Consider the following 15,000-nt stretch of genomic DNA (forward strand, 5'->3'; position numbering starts at 1 on the left):
TTATATTTAACAATTATTCGCCTCCGGCTCAGTGATCATCGGTGAATATTCACCGAGACGAAGCCAATGAGAGCGTGCAAATTTTGTATACTCTGAATCACCTATGTATTTATACTAAATGTGGATATTGCTAATATATTAGAAGGCCTTGCATGTGAATAATAAATAATTATTTATTGTTCTCAGAGAATTCTATTTAAATTGTAGAGATTGGAAGTGACAGTGCAAAAATAATCCATGTTGAAATTCAGGAAGAGTAAGTGGATTAGTCATGCAGCCATAAATTTGTTGTGAGGTACATTGTAATGAGGGTGTGAGCTCTCCCTGTTTTACACTGGTATAAATATTTAGTGATGTCTAGATTGGAGTATGTTGAAATGCAATTAACTTTGAGAAGTCTCTCTACATGTAAGATCTAGTATCTTAAAAACTTCATTCATTTAATGAGATTGACTGTCTTCCACCTGGAAGATGCAGACGGAAGTATCACTTACCTGTAATAAACGAATATGAATGTGAGCACAGACATGTGCAGAATCACTTCAATCTTGTTTTGCTTGACACATTTTATGAAGGCTCAGACCTCAAGTACCTTCCAGGGGAGAGACTTGTCGTCAGAGATAGTTAATCAGTAAACAAAGTTTTGGAGTAAGAAGTCTCCGATTACAAATTTTCCATTCTTGGTGTACATGTACACACAGGGTCTAAAGATAAAAAAAAAATTACAATAAAATATTGTGAGTGTTGAGAACTTAAAGAAGATACCGGTACTTGAAGTACAATAATAATAAAGTATTCTCTTTTGTCTCACAATGTGGTCACTTGTGATGTAGATCGTGATGTTTCAACTGCATACTGCTAGTCTTCATCAGGCGATGAGGTCGACTGGTTACACTTCACCTTTTAAGCAGGATCCTCCGCTGTGATTGGTTGGTTTTCAGCAGCTATGATTGGTGCATTTTGATCCTTGTTTTACTTCGTTCCAAAGCGGGAACTAAGTAGAGTTTATTGATCGTGATCCTCATAATTTGGTACACATGCAGGGTCAAAGAAGCGATTCACATAAGACTTCACCCTAACCACATCAACAGGGATAGTGGAATAGAGATTCCGGAAGCATGGATGCCCACAATCAAGAAGCACAACCACAGGAGAACTGTACGACAGCGGACTGCCAAAGGAACAACACACCAAAACAGCGAGGATCAAAATACTCCAATCACAGCTGCTGAAAATTAACCAATCACAGTGGAGCATCCTGCTTAAAAGGTGACGCGTAACCAGTTGACGTCATCACCTGATGAAGACTAGCAGTATGCAGTACTTTTTCTCCAATATTAAGGTAGCTCTTGACTTGTGAAAATGTACAAATGTAGGAAAGGATAGTCTCCTATGCAGCCGTTTAATATCCAATGACTGTATTGAAATGCTTGCCTCCATTCAAACTAACACCCGATCCAGGCTAGCCAAACGATGTCTGCATTGTAACAGCCATGTGTTGCAGGAGATAAAAGAAAATTATTGTACTCCAGTTTTTTGCGGCCATTAGTAGTTTAGTTCAAAATGAGCGGCACAGACAGTTCTCTGAACCATTGTAAGTTTGGCATATTGGTTTGGGTCCCAGACCAAAGAGGTCAAGGTTAGAAGAGACTTGTGTTGTATGGCAAAGTCTTTAGTGTGAAACTACTTGTATCAATTCTTAAAATTTTCTTCAAAGAAAACATAGGGCTTTGACGTCTAGTCAGAAATGTGGTTGTCAGGCTTACATTGTATTTTGCAGGGGTGACACCAAGATACAGTTTGTTTAGCTGAATCATATTTATTCTCTGTGAGACATGGCCTTGTCATTACAAAGAGAACTATATAGGATAATAATTTGATAGTTCTTTAATGTGGCAGTGGTCTCAGTTTGAATCCGTTTTCACCTGCAAGGTTCAATTGGTGATCTTCATTTTACTTAGGTTGAATAGTTAGCAACTATCAACGCCCCAAAAAGGACAGAAAACATCAGTTCTATAGATATCTTCCCTCAAACTCTGTCTTATGCATTTCAACACATCTTGTTAAATTGTTTCGTATCATCTTATCGGTTTCTTTATTGATACAATTATCTATTCACTCTCAACATTACAATGTAGTAAGGGAACAAAGAAGTGTACTATGCACTTACCGGTTCCCGATTTCACACCCTTCAGATCTATAGTCCTGTGTCTTCACCACTACACTACAATGACGAATATGCTCAACCTCTTTTCATTATTTTACTTTTGCATAATAAGTCAATTGATGTCCACGTACATGTAGAATAACCAAAACTGACCCTAATTTCCTTCTAGGCTTAATTTAGGCTCCAGAAAAAAGTTTCTTCAATTCATCTGAGTGCATATTCAACCTTGGTAGGTTAAATGAGGATCACCAATTTAACCTACTTTTTCAAGGTAAAACTGGATTCAACCTGAGAATGGATTTTAAAGGCAACATTGATGTCTGCCATCTATTTTAGATTCTTAAGTGATACCAGAGTACTTCCGCAGCATACAGTGTTATAAGATGGACCAAGAGATATCAAGTAATGAAAAGACACCACTGTTAGGAACAGAACATCCTACTTTGGAAAACCACAGAACACATGATGTTCCAGTGTATGACACCAAACCAAATGGCCCTTCACCACTAAGGCGGTCATTTTCGACAGATTCAAACCAATTTGGAAGTACAACAGTAATCTCCTATCACAACATTTGTTACTCAGTCACCACCAAGGAGAAAGGAATAAAGAAAGAGAGACAAATTATCAAAAATCTCAGGTGAGGGTTGTGCTACTGTAACATCATTTGAATGTTATTTTGAAGAAAAGGAAGGATTTTACCACAATTGCTTGTAATCTCGCAATCTGATAGGTTAATTTACCATTGTCAATAAGAGTCTAAACAATGCTGTACGCGTCATGCTCGCATCAATTTGTCACGCAATGTAATAGCCAATCAGGAACGCCCATTTGGGAAATAAACCAATCATATTACAAGAAAGTTATAGACAACGCTTGCTCTTTCTTTGTGTCATGATTTTGCTCACGCTCTGAAATAAAAACTTTCTTTAGTGTTGAATATTGTGGTAAAAAACAATGATATTTGTCATCACAGCGGTTAAAATTTGTTCTGGACTCACTCAGCTGTGCCTCGTGAGTCCCCAACATTTTGACCATTGTGATGACGAATATCATTGTCGATAAGAGTACAGACAACGCTGAACCACTTTTGATTTGTTAAATTGAAGCAAGCAAGATCATTGTTAAGTTAAAGTAGTCGATAAACAGATACTTTCACAGTGGAGACCCAAACAAATTTAACAAACATACAACATGGAGTAGTGGAATTGAACATGGCATAGGCAACATTTGTGCACAGTGCGCTGACCTTTGCTCCAACTCTGCTCTTTATAAAGTTTTTTATTCTTTAACCCATTCCCATAACCCATTCTTTGACCCTATTGACGAGTAAAATTGTGTGGTATCAGACATCTATTAAGGGAAATTTGGTTTTATCAATTCCTCTATTCACTCTGACGAAGGGTTAACGCTCGAAATGTCAGCTTTCCAAATCATTCATGGTGGTAATTCGACCTTTATCAACACGTTTGAGAAAACCAAATTTTTCTGTTTGACTCTCCCATTGACGCAGCAACACAGTTTCTTTAAAGACTAGAAATTTGTAAAATCTATTAAGTCTCACTCCAAGGAGTCATTGGGTTAGAGACGACATACATGTAGTTTTTGAGTGGATGTAGGGGTTACGGGTATTAATATAAATTTAAATTCTTTCTGTATTTCATGATTTAAGTGGCCTTGTGCAACCTGGATTAAATGCAATACTTGGACCAACAGGAAGTGGAAAGACAACGTATGTATAATATTATATAATAGGATATCAAATTTTCTTCCTATTTTTCAACAAATGTCCTATCTTCATCCTTTTTATTTTTCCCTTTACTCTGAGACCCTTTTTAAGGAGCAATATGGTTTCTCGATAAGGTATGTACCCCAGTGGTGAGGGAATTTGATGAGGTAAAAGGGATCAGTGATGAAGGATGTTGAGATCTTTTTAATTTGTATAATGAAAAAATCTTAAGACTTCTCCATCAATGATCAAAGACCCAAAAAACTAAGGACTTCCTCCCACCTCCTAAAAGTAAATAACACATCAAACAGTAAATGGGATAAACATGATTTTGATGATTGTCGAGTCGTTTCTGGTGAATTATCACAGAGTCCTCATTTCCCACACCCCCAGGCCAGAATGTTACAAACAGAGACTTCAAGAAACAAGTAAATGTAAAACTGTGACGAGAAAACACAGCATTCCTTTTGTTTGCAGTGGACAGTATGGTAAATAATTTATGGAAAATTGTCTAAAAGGTCTTAATTGTTTTTGTTCTGTGTTTACCACATTGGTGTAGTAGACCTTTGGATAATTCTTCAGGAATTACTTACGGTCAACTGCAAACAACAGAAATGCAGTATTTTGCTTGTTAGTTAGATTTTTTGCTTTCTTTAATGGTGTCATTGTATTTGGTCTTTGTCTTTCACATTCCAGCCATGGTTGTGTGAACAATGAGGACCCTGCAGTATTTCACATGAAAATGACTCAGAGCTGCCCTTTGTAACCAACAATGTTTTGCTATTAATCATAACCATTACAATTTTCTCAAATTGTATTGGTGCATTGACTACTTTATTTTTCACTAATTATTGTGTATAATGGTAACAGGACTAAGTGGAGTCCAATTTGGTGTGTAGTCATACAAGTGATTAACAAAATTGGACGACCGTGTAGTGGGAGTCCGATTTGTTTAATCACTAGTATGATTATGTACAGACCGAATTGGACGACACAAAGTCCTGTTAGCAATTAATCATGACCATTACAATTTCCAAGAAAGAAAAATTAGTGCATTCCTTTTTCACTGTCTAATGTTACAAATTCGTCCATTTTGGAAAATCCACAGTTTGGTAGGCTAAGTGGTTGTTGCTATGGTTATTGTGATAAATTCTGTGATTGGTGGATTAAGCTGAGTGCACTTAATACAATGATTGGCTGATGTAACTGTTCGATTTCAGGTATCCGATTATTTACTGTTGTATACAGCTGTCTTTTTCTGGGGGGGCTTCAATCTTTGTTTTTTATTTCCTGGGTTTTCACATACTTGACTTCTTCACGCTATTTCAGGCTTCTGGACATCTTGGCTGGCCGGAAGGATCGAAAACATCTGTCAGGTGTAGTCCTTGTTAATGGACAAAAGCAACCAGAGAAATTCAAATGTATCACCGGATATGTTGTACAGGTTGGTTGAAGAAAGCCAAAGTGACAAACACACACACACAGCTTTTAGAATTGTCTTTAAATAAAACAGAACTTATAACAGAGATTTATACGGCAAACAGCAAAATGTGACTTTTACCAAAATCAAAGAGACGAAAAGAGAGAAATGCTCCTCGCACGTATCTGGATAATTTAAGCAACTGTCTCTGATTATAGACACCTGAAAATTTCAGTCGGCTCCAACGGGATTTGAACCATTTTGGTAACCAATTATGTATGAAATCATATTTCATTATGCATGGTTCTCTTGGCGTAAACACTGACGGCTTAGTTGACCTAGTGAGTGACATCATGGACCACAGCGTTTATACCATCTACTGACGTTACACCAATCACTTGACTCTGAAGATGAGTTACGCTTAGGTTAGCTAAACATCATTCAATGTCACCCTAATCAGTCCTCAGGACTACACTCACCCGGACGATCGTACTTCTCTTTAAGAATTGTAGTGGGTTAATTTAAGGACGGTGCCTACTATTATTATTGTGCATACGTTCTGCGCATCTAAAAAAACTACGCGGAGAAAGCATAACTTAGCAAGTACTCTTGGTATCCAAAAAGAAGATTGGGGGTAACCATGCATTTTTTTAGAGATAATTAAGCTTCATTTTGGAAAAGGACGCCATACGTTGCCTTGTATTTTAAAGCTTTTTATAAATATTGTTGATTGATTATCTTTGAAAAATGCGTGGTCTCCCCCAATTTTCTTTTTGGATTTCAATAACACTTGTTAACATCTGCTTTTTCCGCATACTCATAAACCGCGCAAATATACCTTTTAATTACTGAGGTCCCGACGAGTCCGGATAATCGAGGTTCGACTGTAGTAGGCACTGTCCTTGATGCTTTCTAAACCACTTGCTTACGAATGAAGTTCATTCAACACTTTTGATTGAACCCCACTCTATGCATTCATTTTTTTTTTTAATTTGCCAGGATGATTTAATTTGCCAGGATGATGTTGTGATGGGAACTTTAACGGTGAGAGAGAACTTGCATTTCTCTGCGTCCTTAAGACTCTCCAGAAAGCTGAGTAAACGCGAGCGTTCAAAGAGAGTAGAGGAAACTCTTAGCGACTTGGGCTTGTTTCATGTGGCGGAGTCTAAAGTACGTACAGATAAGTCTTCTGGATAATTGTAATGCATTTGTATACTGCACATATCACATCAGTCTCGTGACGGTTTGTCAATTCTCCGAGAGTTAGACCACCAACATCGATGGTCTCCAGTGTGTGGGTTCTTTAAGGTCCCACATTGTTGGTTAACAGGAAGGGTTGAAAGACGGGGCCCACGGTTTATAGTCCTTATCAGAGAAGACTTGAAAGTCTAACCATTTGCAGATGAAATTACAAAGGCAGCACTTTCTCCTCAGTTAGTTTTAAGAAGATGAGCATCGCTGGGTCCAACTAGGGTTTGAAACATTGACCCCTGGGAGTGAGACTTAATAGATTTTACTCTGTCTAACGCAAGACAAGTTTACTCGTCAATGGGGGTGTCCTAGGGCGTTTGAGGTGTGAATGGGTTAACCCACTGACCCCTGGGAGTGACACTTAATAGAGTTTACTCTGTCTAACGCAAGACCTGTTTACTCGTCAATGGGGGGTGTCCTAGGGCGTTTGAGGTGTGAATGGGTTAACCCACTGACCCCTGGGAGTGACACTTAATAGATTTTACTCTGTCTAACGCAAGACAAGTTAACTTGTCAATGGGGGTGTCCTAGGGCGTTTGAGGTGTGAATGGGTTAACCCACTGACCCCTGGGAGTGACACTTAATAGATTTTACTCTGTCTAACGCAAGACAAGTTAACTTGTCAATGGGGGTGTCCTAGGGCGTTTGAGGTGTGAATGGGTTAGCCCACTGACCCCTGGGAGTGACACTTAATAGATTTTACTCTGTCTAACGCAAGACAAGTTTACTCATCAATGGGGATGTCCTAGGGCGTTTGAGGTGTGAATGGGTTAACCCACTGACCCCTGGGAGTGACACTTGACATATTTTGCTCTGTCTAATGCCAGACGACTTTACTCGTCAATGGGGGGTGTCCTAGGGCGTTTTAGGTGTGAATGGGTTAACCCACTGACCCCTGGGAGTGACACTTGACAGATTTTACTCGTCAATGGGGGTCGTCCTCGGGCGATTGAGGCGTGAATGGGTTAAGCAGTCTCCTCCATTAAGCACGTGATCTTCTTTACGAAAGTCCGCTGCTCAAGCAACTGAGCCACAATTCTCTATGAAATCAGCAGCAACTGTCTTTGCATGAAATGATTTAAAATTTAAAAATTAGGGGATTGCTTTAAAAATTATGCCGAGCGTTTTCAATTATTGCCATTCATGAAAAGGGCTAGAGGAGAAACAAAACCCTACAAAAGCGCTGTACCAGTCTTCCTGAGAGTTCTAGAATTTTTCGGCAAGTGGTAAGCCGTTTTCTTGGGTCCTAACATAGCCAAGAAACACAATGCTTTATTGATGCTGTCCAGAAATAACATCAAACAAAACACATCAGAAAAAATATTCTTGCAAATTTCTGGAACTGAGAAAAATGGAAATCATCCTTGGAGCTCATCTGTGCGTAAATTCATTAATTTTATTTGCTCATCCGCCAGGTTGGAAACGAGTTTATTCGAGGAATATCTGGAGGTGAACGCAAACGTACCAACATTGGAATGGAACTTATATTGGCACCATCTGTTTTGTTTCTTGATGAGCCAACCACTGGGCTGGATGCAGCCACAGCTGTATCCGTTGTTCAGCTTCTTCAAGGGTAGGGAAGGTCTTTACTGCCTCACTAATATAAATTCTTTGCGAAGGAATTCGTGCGCGTGAACAGCCACTCGAGAATGTGTGTGAAAGAACGCGGTCGAATTCTTTCACTACAGAATTTTACCTTGTTTTCCTCGGCGTTTTCCAGCGTTTAAACGTAATAAAAGAATATTAATGCCTTTTCAAACGCAAAACAAATACTTTTATTATGCTAAAACGGCAGTTAATGCTGATGAAAACCGTTTGCAATGCAAGTACCTTTTAATATAGTCCCCAGCATTAGCCTCCATTACAAGCTAGTTCCTGCATGTCTAATACTGAGAATACGAATATGGTATATTCAATGGAGTGGACAAGGCTTCGGTCGTTAAGATTCATTTAAGTATTACCAGTCAAGTAATCACTGCAGGTATAATTGAACTGTTGCTTAGAGTGTTGTTAGTACTACTCACAACAAATAAATGACGAAGGCAGACACTCTAATCGTCCTATTTCTAACCGGTGGAAAAGAACTACAATGATGGTTAAAATTCTTGGGACATTTCGTTTAAAATTCTTGGGACATTTCGCGACATGCAGATTAATCTATGCACCACAACCCCCTCCTCCCCCCCCCCCCCCCCAAAAAAAAAATGTTGTACATTCCAAACTGGCAGTATAGCTGTTTGCTTTTAACAACATTGTAGGAGGGGGAAGGGGGGGAACGGTAAACACCCCCTCTTATCGCAAATCAGGTTCTTCTTCCTCGAGTGACATAAACGATATTTTTTCCGTATTTAAAAAACGTTTTCGTTGACTGCCACCTGGAATTTTGTCCCCCATTGTAGCGCCGTGTAGACTGTCGGTCATTGAGGATAAGTTTCATGGCCAATCAGTTTTCACAATGTCATTTACTGTCGCTTTATCCTTTATAGGCTCGGTCACCGTGGCAAAACCGTGATTATGTCCATACACCGGCCTCGCTACTCTATATTTAAGACCTTTGACACCATTTCATTACTGTCCAATGGCGAGTTTGTGTACCAGGGCCCCGCAAATCAAGCAATGAAGTACTTTGAGGATATAGGTGATTATTATAGATCGTAATGCGCTTTTCACCCGATTGTGGAATATAATTTCGCCCATTGCTTTGCTTTTGTATTCTTGAGCCATGTAATTGCCGCAAAAATCTTGCAACACATTGGAGCCTATCGGCGGCAATCGAAGAACTTGCTCGCAACCTAGTCTCCAGGGTCTTTGTGGCTTTCAGCCTTTCAGCCACCTTTCTGAAAGTAGAAGAGCCCGGTGTTGTGGTGCCCTTTCCGGAGCTGCCCGGATTTGCTTTGCGTGCGATTGGCTGTGTGGGTTATGTACATTTGCAATTAACCCAAGTAATTTTGCAACCGTCAACGGCCTCATATGTTCTTCATATGGCTATTTTGTGATTGACGTTTCAGTGAGTTAGACTAAAAAAAGGCATTGCGCTGTGAAACTGAACTTTCTACATTCTGCAATGGATAAATCTTGCTTTTAAGATTTCGATGCCCATACTTTTGAAGTTGTTACCTAAAGTTGAACACCTTACCACCTCAGTAAAAACGGGCTGAATCCCTCTGATTTAATTGACCTACAATATTAAGTTTCAGCCCATCTCAGCCTTTCTTTCTTTCTTTCATTTTCGGGTAATGTAGGATTTTTGGCTATGCGTGATTTGTATAGTCCGCACACACGTTGCATTTAGATGGCATATATCTTCCTTCATGATTACGTTTCTATTTTCTGCTCAAAGGTTTTGTTTGTAAACCACATAATAATCCAGCAGACTTTTTCATGGATGTAATAAACGAATGTGACGCTGCTCACGGATTAAGTAACAGCTCAGGTATAGTCTTACTCCTCCCGTATTTTTCCTTTCTTTCTCTACCTCCCATCTGCTAACCCTTGTCTCCCCTCCCCTCCTGAATCCCTTATTGTTTGTTCCCTTCCACTGTTGGATGTACCAGTTATATTAAGTCGAATAATTCAATGTCAGTGTAATAAATGGGCCAAAGACCGCGTTTGATCTCAGTCAGCGGAATCCGAAGCCAAGTAAATCTGTTTTATAATAAAAAGGATTGACACTGGCTAAAATATTGTGTTGGACGTTTCGGCAACTGCTGTTGCCTTCCTCAGCAGGGATGAAAAATGCAAAAATCTAACGGCGTCCCGATGGTACACGATGCGTATAAATATAAAATCGCACTTCAAAAGAATATTTTAAAAAATGAAATAGACAATAAAAACGAAGGTCTCCAGAGCACTCTAAAATATTTTTACAAATTCTTTATGTTATTGTAAACGTTTGGAAGTGCTATATGCTCGTTTATAGCGTTCGTATCTCGTAAGGAATGCCAAGCCTCCAGAATAAGTCTTTGTCGCCATGCCGATGATCTGTCAACAATTTCGACGTTCATCAAGTCTATTTGGTGATTGTAGCGCATGTGGTGTTTGGCCAACAAAGAGTTTTCATCTAATGTTGCTATGGCCTTTGAGTGCTCTTTGACGCGTGTTTTTAGCGCGCGCGATGTCTGACCGATGTAAACACAATCACAATCTTTGCATTTGATCTTATATACGATTCCTCTAGAGGCCTCCCTCTCGATTTTGTCCTTTGGTTTTTTAAGTATATTTGAGATTGTCCGAATAGGTTTATGAGCGACCTTAATGTTGAAACCTCGAAGAACCCTCGCGATTTTCTCGGAGAATCCTTTGGCATAGGGCAAAACAACCATACCGCGCTGGTCGGAAGCATTTACTTCTTGTTGTCTGTTGCGTTGGCGACCATTGTAGATGAAATTGGCAGGGTAGTTATTAGCGGTAAGGGCTTTTGCTACTCTCTTAGTTTCTCGTACAGCTTCCTCTTCGGTGGACGGGATATTCTTTGCGCGATCCATGAGGGTGCGTATGACCGAGTATTTATGTTGGGGGTGGTGATGAGATTTGAAGTCAACGTAGCGGTCGGTGTGGGTAGCTTTTCTGTATACAGACACGGTGATCGAGCCATCGTCTTGTCTGGTTGTTCTTGTGTCAAGAAAGGCAATAGAACCTTCTGATTCTATCTCGATGGTAAATTTGATGTTACTGTTGATAGAATTGAGGTGTGCGTGGAATTCATCCGCGTGTTCCCTTTTTATGCATACATGGCTGTCATCTACGTATCTGATCCACCATTTGGGAGAGTTTGGAGCCGATAACAGGGCCTTTTCTTCTACATATTCCATGACGAGATTGGCTAAGATGGCGCTGACTGGAGATCCCATCGGACAACCGAAAATTTGTTTGAAATGGTCACCTTGGAACACGAAGAAGTTATTGTCGAGGACGAACTGTAAAAGGGCAATGATATTCTGGATGGATAAATTTGTTCTTTCAGGTAGTGATTTATCAAAGTCTAGTCTTTCTTTAACAACTTCCATGGCTAGATGGGTAGGAATGCAAGTGAACAGTGACACGACGTCAAAGGATACTAGGATTTCGTCGGGATCCACTGACATAGTGCGGATCTTTTCAACGAAAGATGCGCTGTTCTTAACTGTGTACTTATTGTTTTGAAGTGGTGACAAGATATTGGCGAGGTATTTGGACAATTCGTATGTGGGAGACCCAATGGCGCTCATAATTGGTCTTAACGGGACGTTGTCTTTGTGGATTTTGGGAAGGCCATAAAATGATGCCGGTGTGGAGTCGGTACTATGAAGTTTGTGATAGAGCTTCGGTTCCAACTGTTTTTTGTCGCTGTCATGTGGGGCTGGCTGATCTTTAATCTGTAGGAGAAGTTTATTGAGGGATTTTTCGGTGCTCGATGTTGGGTTCCTTCTTTTATCTGTTATCTTCTGGTAAGTTTTATCATCGTTTAGAAGGTTGTTTACTTTCTCAGTGTAGTCGTTGGTATTCATCACGACTACGGCTCGGCCCTTATCGGCTGGCAAAATTGTAACAGACTTGTCTTTGGCAAGATCTTTGAGCGCTTTTTCCCCTTCACTAGTGATGTTTTTTTCTTGGGGGAGGGCGCCAACTGTTAATAGCAGAAGTGACTGAAGCTCTGACGAGGTCTTTTTCGGCGTCAGGAAGCTGATCTATGCCAGATTCGATCGAGGAAACAATTTGAGGCACTGGTAAACTCTGCGGAGTGATGGCAAAATTAAAGTTCAGGCTTAAAGCTGAATGTTCGCTTACGGATAGCGGTCTATCAGAGATGTTAACGACCCACTTATCCTTGAGGTTGGTTTCGTGCGTTGGAGGACGTGGCAAGATGTTTTGGAGTTTCTTCTTGTGACATTTCCTTCTCCGTTGTGCTTCCCATTGTGACCTCTGTTTGATTGTGAGGAGGAGGGTGTCGAAGGATTCTTTATAAATCATCTCTCGGAGTTTGTGTGTTGTTTGTGACAAGCGCTGAGAGAGTTTCTTGATTTCCGTGTGGCAATTCGAAATGCGTAGCCTTATGTAGGCTTGGCCCGCTTTCCTAGCGATCTTCCATCCCTCTTTGCTCTTTACGGGTGGATTAAACTGGAGACTTTTTGGCAGGACGTTGTTATCCTTTAGTCGATGATTGAAATGAAGATGGTCCTTGAATCTCATTATACTGAGTGTTACTCGTTCGAGTGCTCTAGCCAATTTCAAAGCTTCGCTGCCGTTCTTGTTACGAATGAAGTTAATTTTTGCCGTTCTTGTTACGAATGAAGTTAATTTTGCCATCACTCCGCAGAGTTTACCAGTGCCTCAAATTGTTTCCTCGATCGAATCTGGCATAGATCAGCTTCCTTACGCCGAAAAAGACCTCGTCAGAGCTTCAGTCACTTCTGCTATTAACAGTTGGCGCCCTCCCCCACGAAAAAACATCACTAGTGAAGAGGAAAAAGCGCTCAAAGATCTTGCCAAAGACAAGTCTGTTACAATTTTGCCAGCCGATAAGGGCCGAGCCGTAGTCGTGATGAATACCAACGACTACACTGAGAAAGTAAACAACCTTCTAAACGATGATAAAACTTACCAGAAGATAACAGATAAAAGAAGGAACCCAACATCGAGCACCGAAAAATCCCTCAATAAACTTCTCCTACAGATTAAAGATCAGCCAGCCCCACATGACAGCGACAAAAAACAGTTGGAACCGAAGCTCTATCACAAACTTCATAGTACCGACTCCACACCAGCATCATTTTATGGCCTTCCCAAAATCAACAAAGACAACGTCCCGTTAAGACCAATTATGAGCGCCATTGGGTCTCCCACATACGAATTGTCCAAATACCTCGCCAATATCTTGTCACCACTTCAAAACAATAAGTACACAGTTAAGAACAGCGCATCTTTCGTTGAAAAGATCCGCACTATGTCAGTGGATCCCGACGAAATCCTAGTATCCTTTGACGTCGTGTCACTGTTCACTTGCATTCCTACCCATCTAGCCATGGAAGTTGTTAAAGAAAGACTAGACTTTGATAAATCACTACCTGAAAGAACAAATTTATCCATCCAGAATATCATTGCCCTTTTACAGTTCGTCCTCGACAATAACTTCTTCGTGTTCCAAGGTGACCATTTCAAACAAATTTTCGGTTGTCCGATGGGATCTCCAGTCAGCGCCATCTTAGCCAATCTCGTCATGGAATATGTAGAAGAAAAGGCCCTGTTATCGGCTCCAAACTCTCCCAAATGGTGGATCAGATACGTAGATGACAGCCATGTATGCATAAAAAGGGAACACGCGGATGAATTCCACGCACACCTCAATTCTATCAACAGTAACGTCAAATTTACCATCGAGATAGAATCAGAAGGTTCTATTGCCTTTCTTGACACAAGAACAACCAGACAAGACGATGGCTCGATCACCGTGTCTGTATACAGAAAAGCTACCCACACCGACCGCTACGTTGACTTCAAATCTCATCACCACCCCCAACATAAATACTCGGTCATACGCACCCTCATGGATCGCGCAAAGAATATCCCGTCCACCGAAGAGGAAGCTGTACGAGAAACTAAGAGAGTAGCAAAAGCCCTTACCGCTAATAACTACCCTGCCAATTTCATCTACAATGGTCGCCAACGCAACAGACAACAAGAAGTAAATGCTTCCGACCAGCGCGGTATGGTTGTTTTGCCCTATGCCAAAGGATTCTCCGAGAAAATCGCGAGGGTTCTTCGAGGTTTCAACATTAAGGTCGCTCATAAACCTATTCGGACAATCTCAAATATACTTAAAAAACCAAAGGACAAAATCGAGAGGGAGGCCTCTAGAGGAATCGTATATAAGATCAAATGCAAAGATTGTGATTGTGTTTACATCGGTCAGACATCGCGCGCGCTAAAAACACGCGTCAAAGAGCACTCAAAGGCCATAGCAACATCAGATGAAAACTCTTTGTTGGCCAAACACCACATGCGCTACAATCACCAAATAGACTTGATGAACGTCGAAATTGTTGACAGATCATCGGCATGGCGACAAAGACTTATTCTGGAGGCTTGGCATTCCTTACGAGATACGAACGCTATAAACGAGCATACAGCACTTCCAAACGTTTACAATAACATAAAGAATTTGTAAAAATATTTTAGAGTGCTCTGGAGACCTTCGTTTTTATTGTCTATTTCATTTTTTAAAATATTCTTTTGAAGTGCGATTTTATATTTATACGCATCGTGTACCATCGGGACGCCGTTAGATTTTTGCATTTTTCATCCCTGCTGAGGAAGGCAACAGCAGTTGCCGAAACGTCCAACACAATATTTTAGCCAGTGTCAATCCTTTTTATTATATTTTTAATATGCCTGGCTACACACCAAACATTTTTAAATCTGTTTTAGTTCCCAGGTGCTTATCGTCCAAGGGCATTC

General features: G+C 40.4%; 1 protein-coding gene across 1 annotated transcript in view; it reads left to right on the forward strand.

The window, feature by feature from the left end:
* The first annotated feature begins 205 nt into the window (after positions 1 to 205).
* LOC138004117 (broad substrate specificity ATP-binding cassette transporter ABCG2-like) overlaps positions 206 to 15,000 on the forward strand; it is a 60,435-nt gene continuing 45,640 nt past the window's right edge. Inside the window, exons 1-8 of the mRNA XM_068850541.1 lie at positions 206 to 295; positions 2,504 to 2,807; positions 3,840 to 3,899; positions 5,226 to 5,340; positions 6,316 to 6,486; positions 7,983 to 8,140; positions 9,054 to 9,205; positions 9,908 to 10,000. Of these exons, the coding sequence (XP_068706642.1) occupies positions 2,551 to 2,807; positions 3,840 to 3,899; positions 5,226 to 5,340; positions 6,316 to 6,486; positions 7,983 to 8,140; positions 9,054 to 9,205; positions 9,908 to 10,000 (1,006 nt within the window). The 5' untranslated portion in view covers positions 206 to 295; positions 2,504 to 2,550. The remainder of the gene's footprint in view (positions 296 to 2,503; positions 2,808 to 3,839; positions 3,900 to 5,225; positions 5,341 to 6,315; positions 6,487 to 7,982; positions 8,141 to 9,053; positions 9,206 to 9,907; positions 10,001 to 15,000) is intronic.

This window comes from Montipora foliosa, chromosome 5, assembly GCF_036669935.1.
Source record: "Montipora foliosa isolate CH-2021 chromosome 5, ASM3666993v2, whole genome shotgun sequence".
NCBI classification, from domain to species: domain Eukaryota; kingdom Metazoa; phylum Cnidaria; class Anthozoa; order Scleractinia; family Acroporidae; genus Montipora; species Montipora foliosa.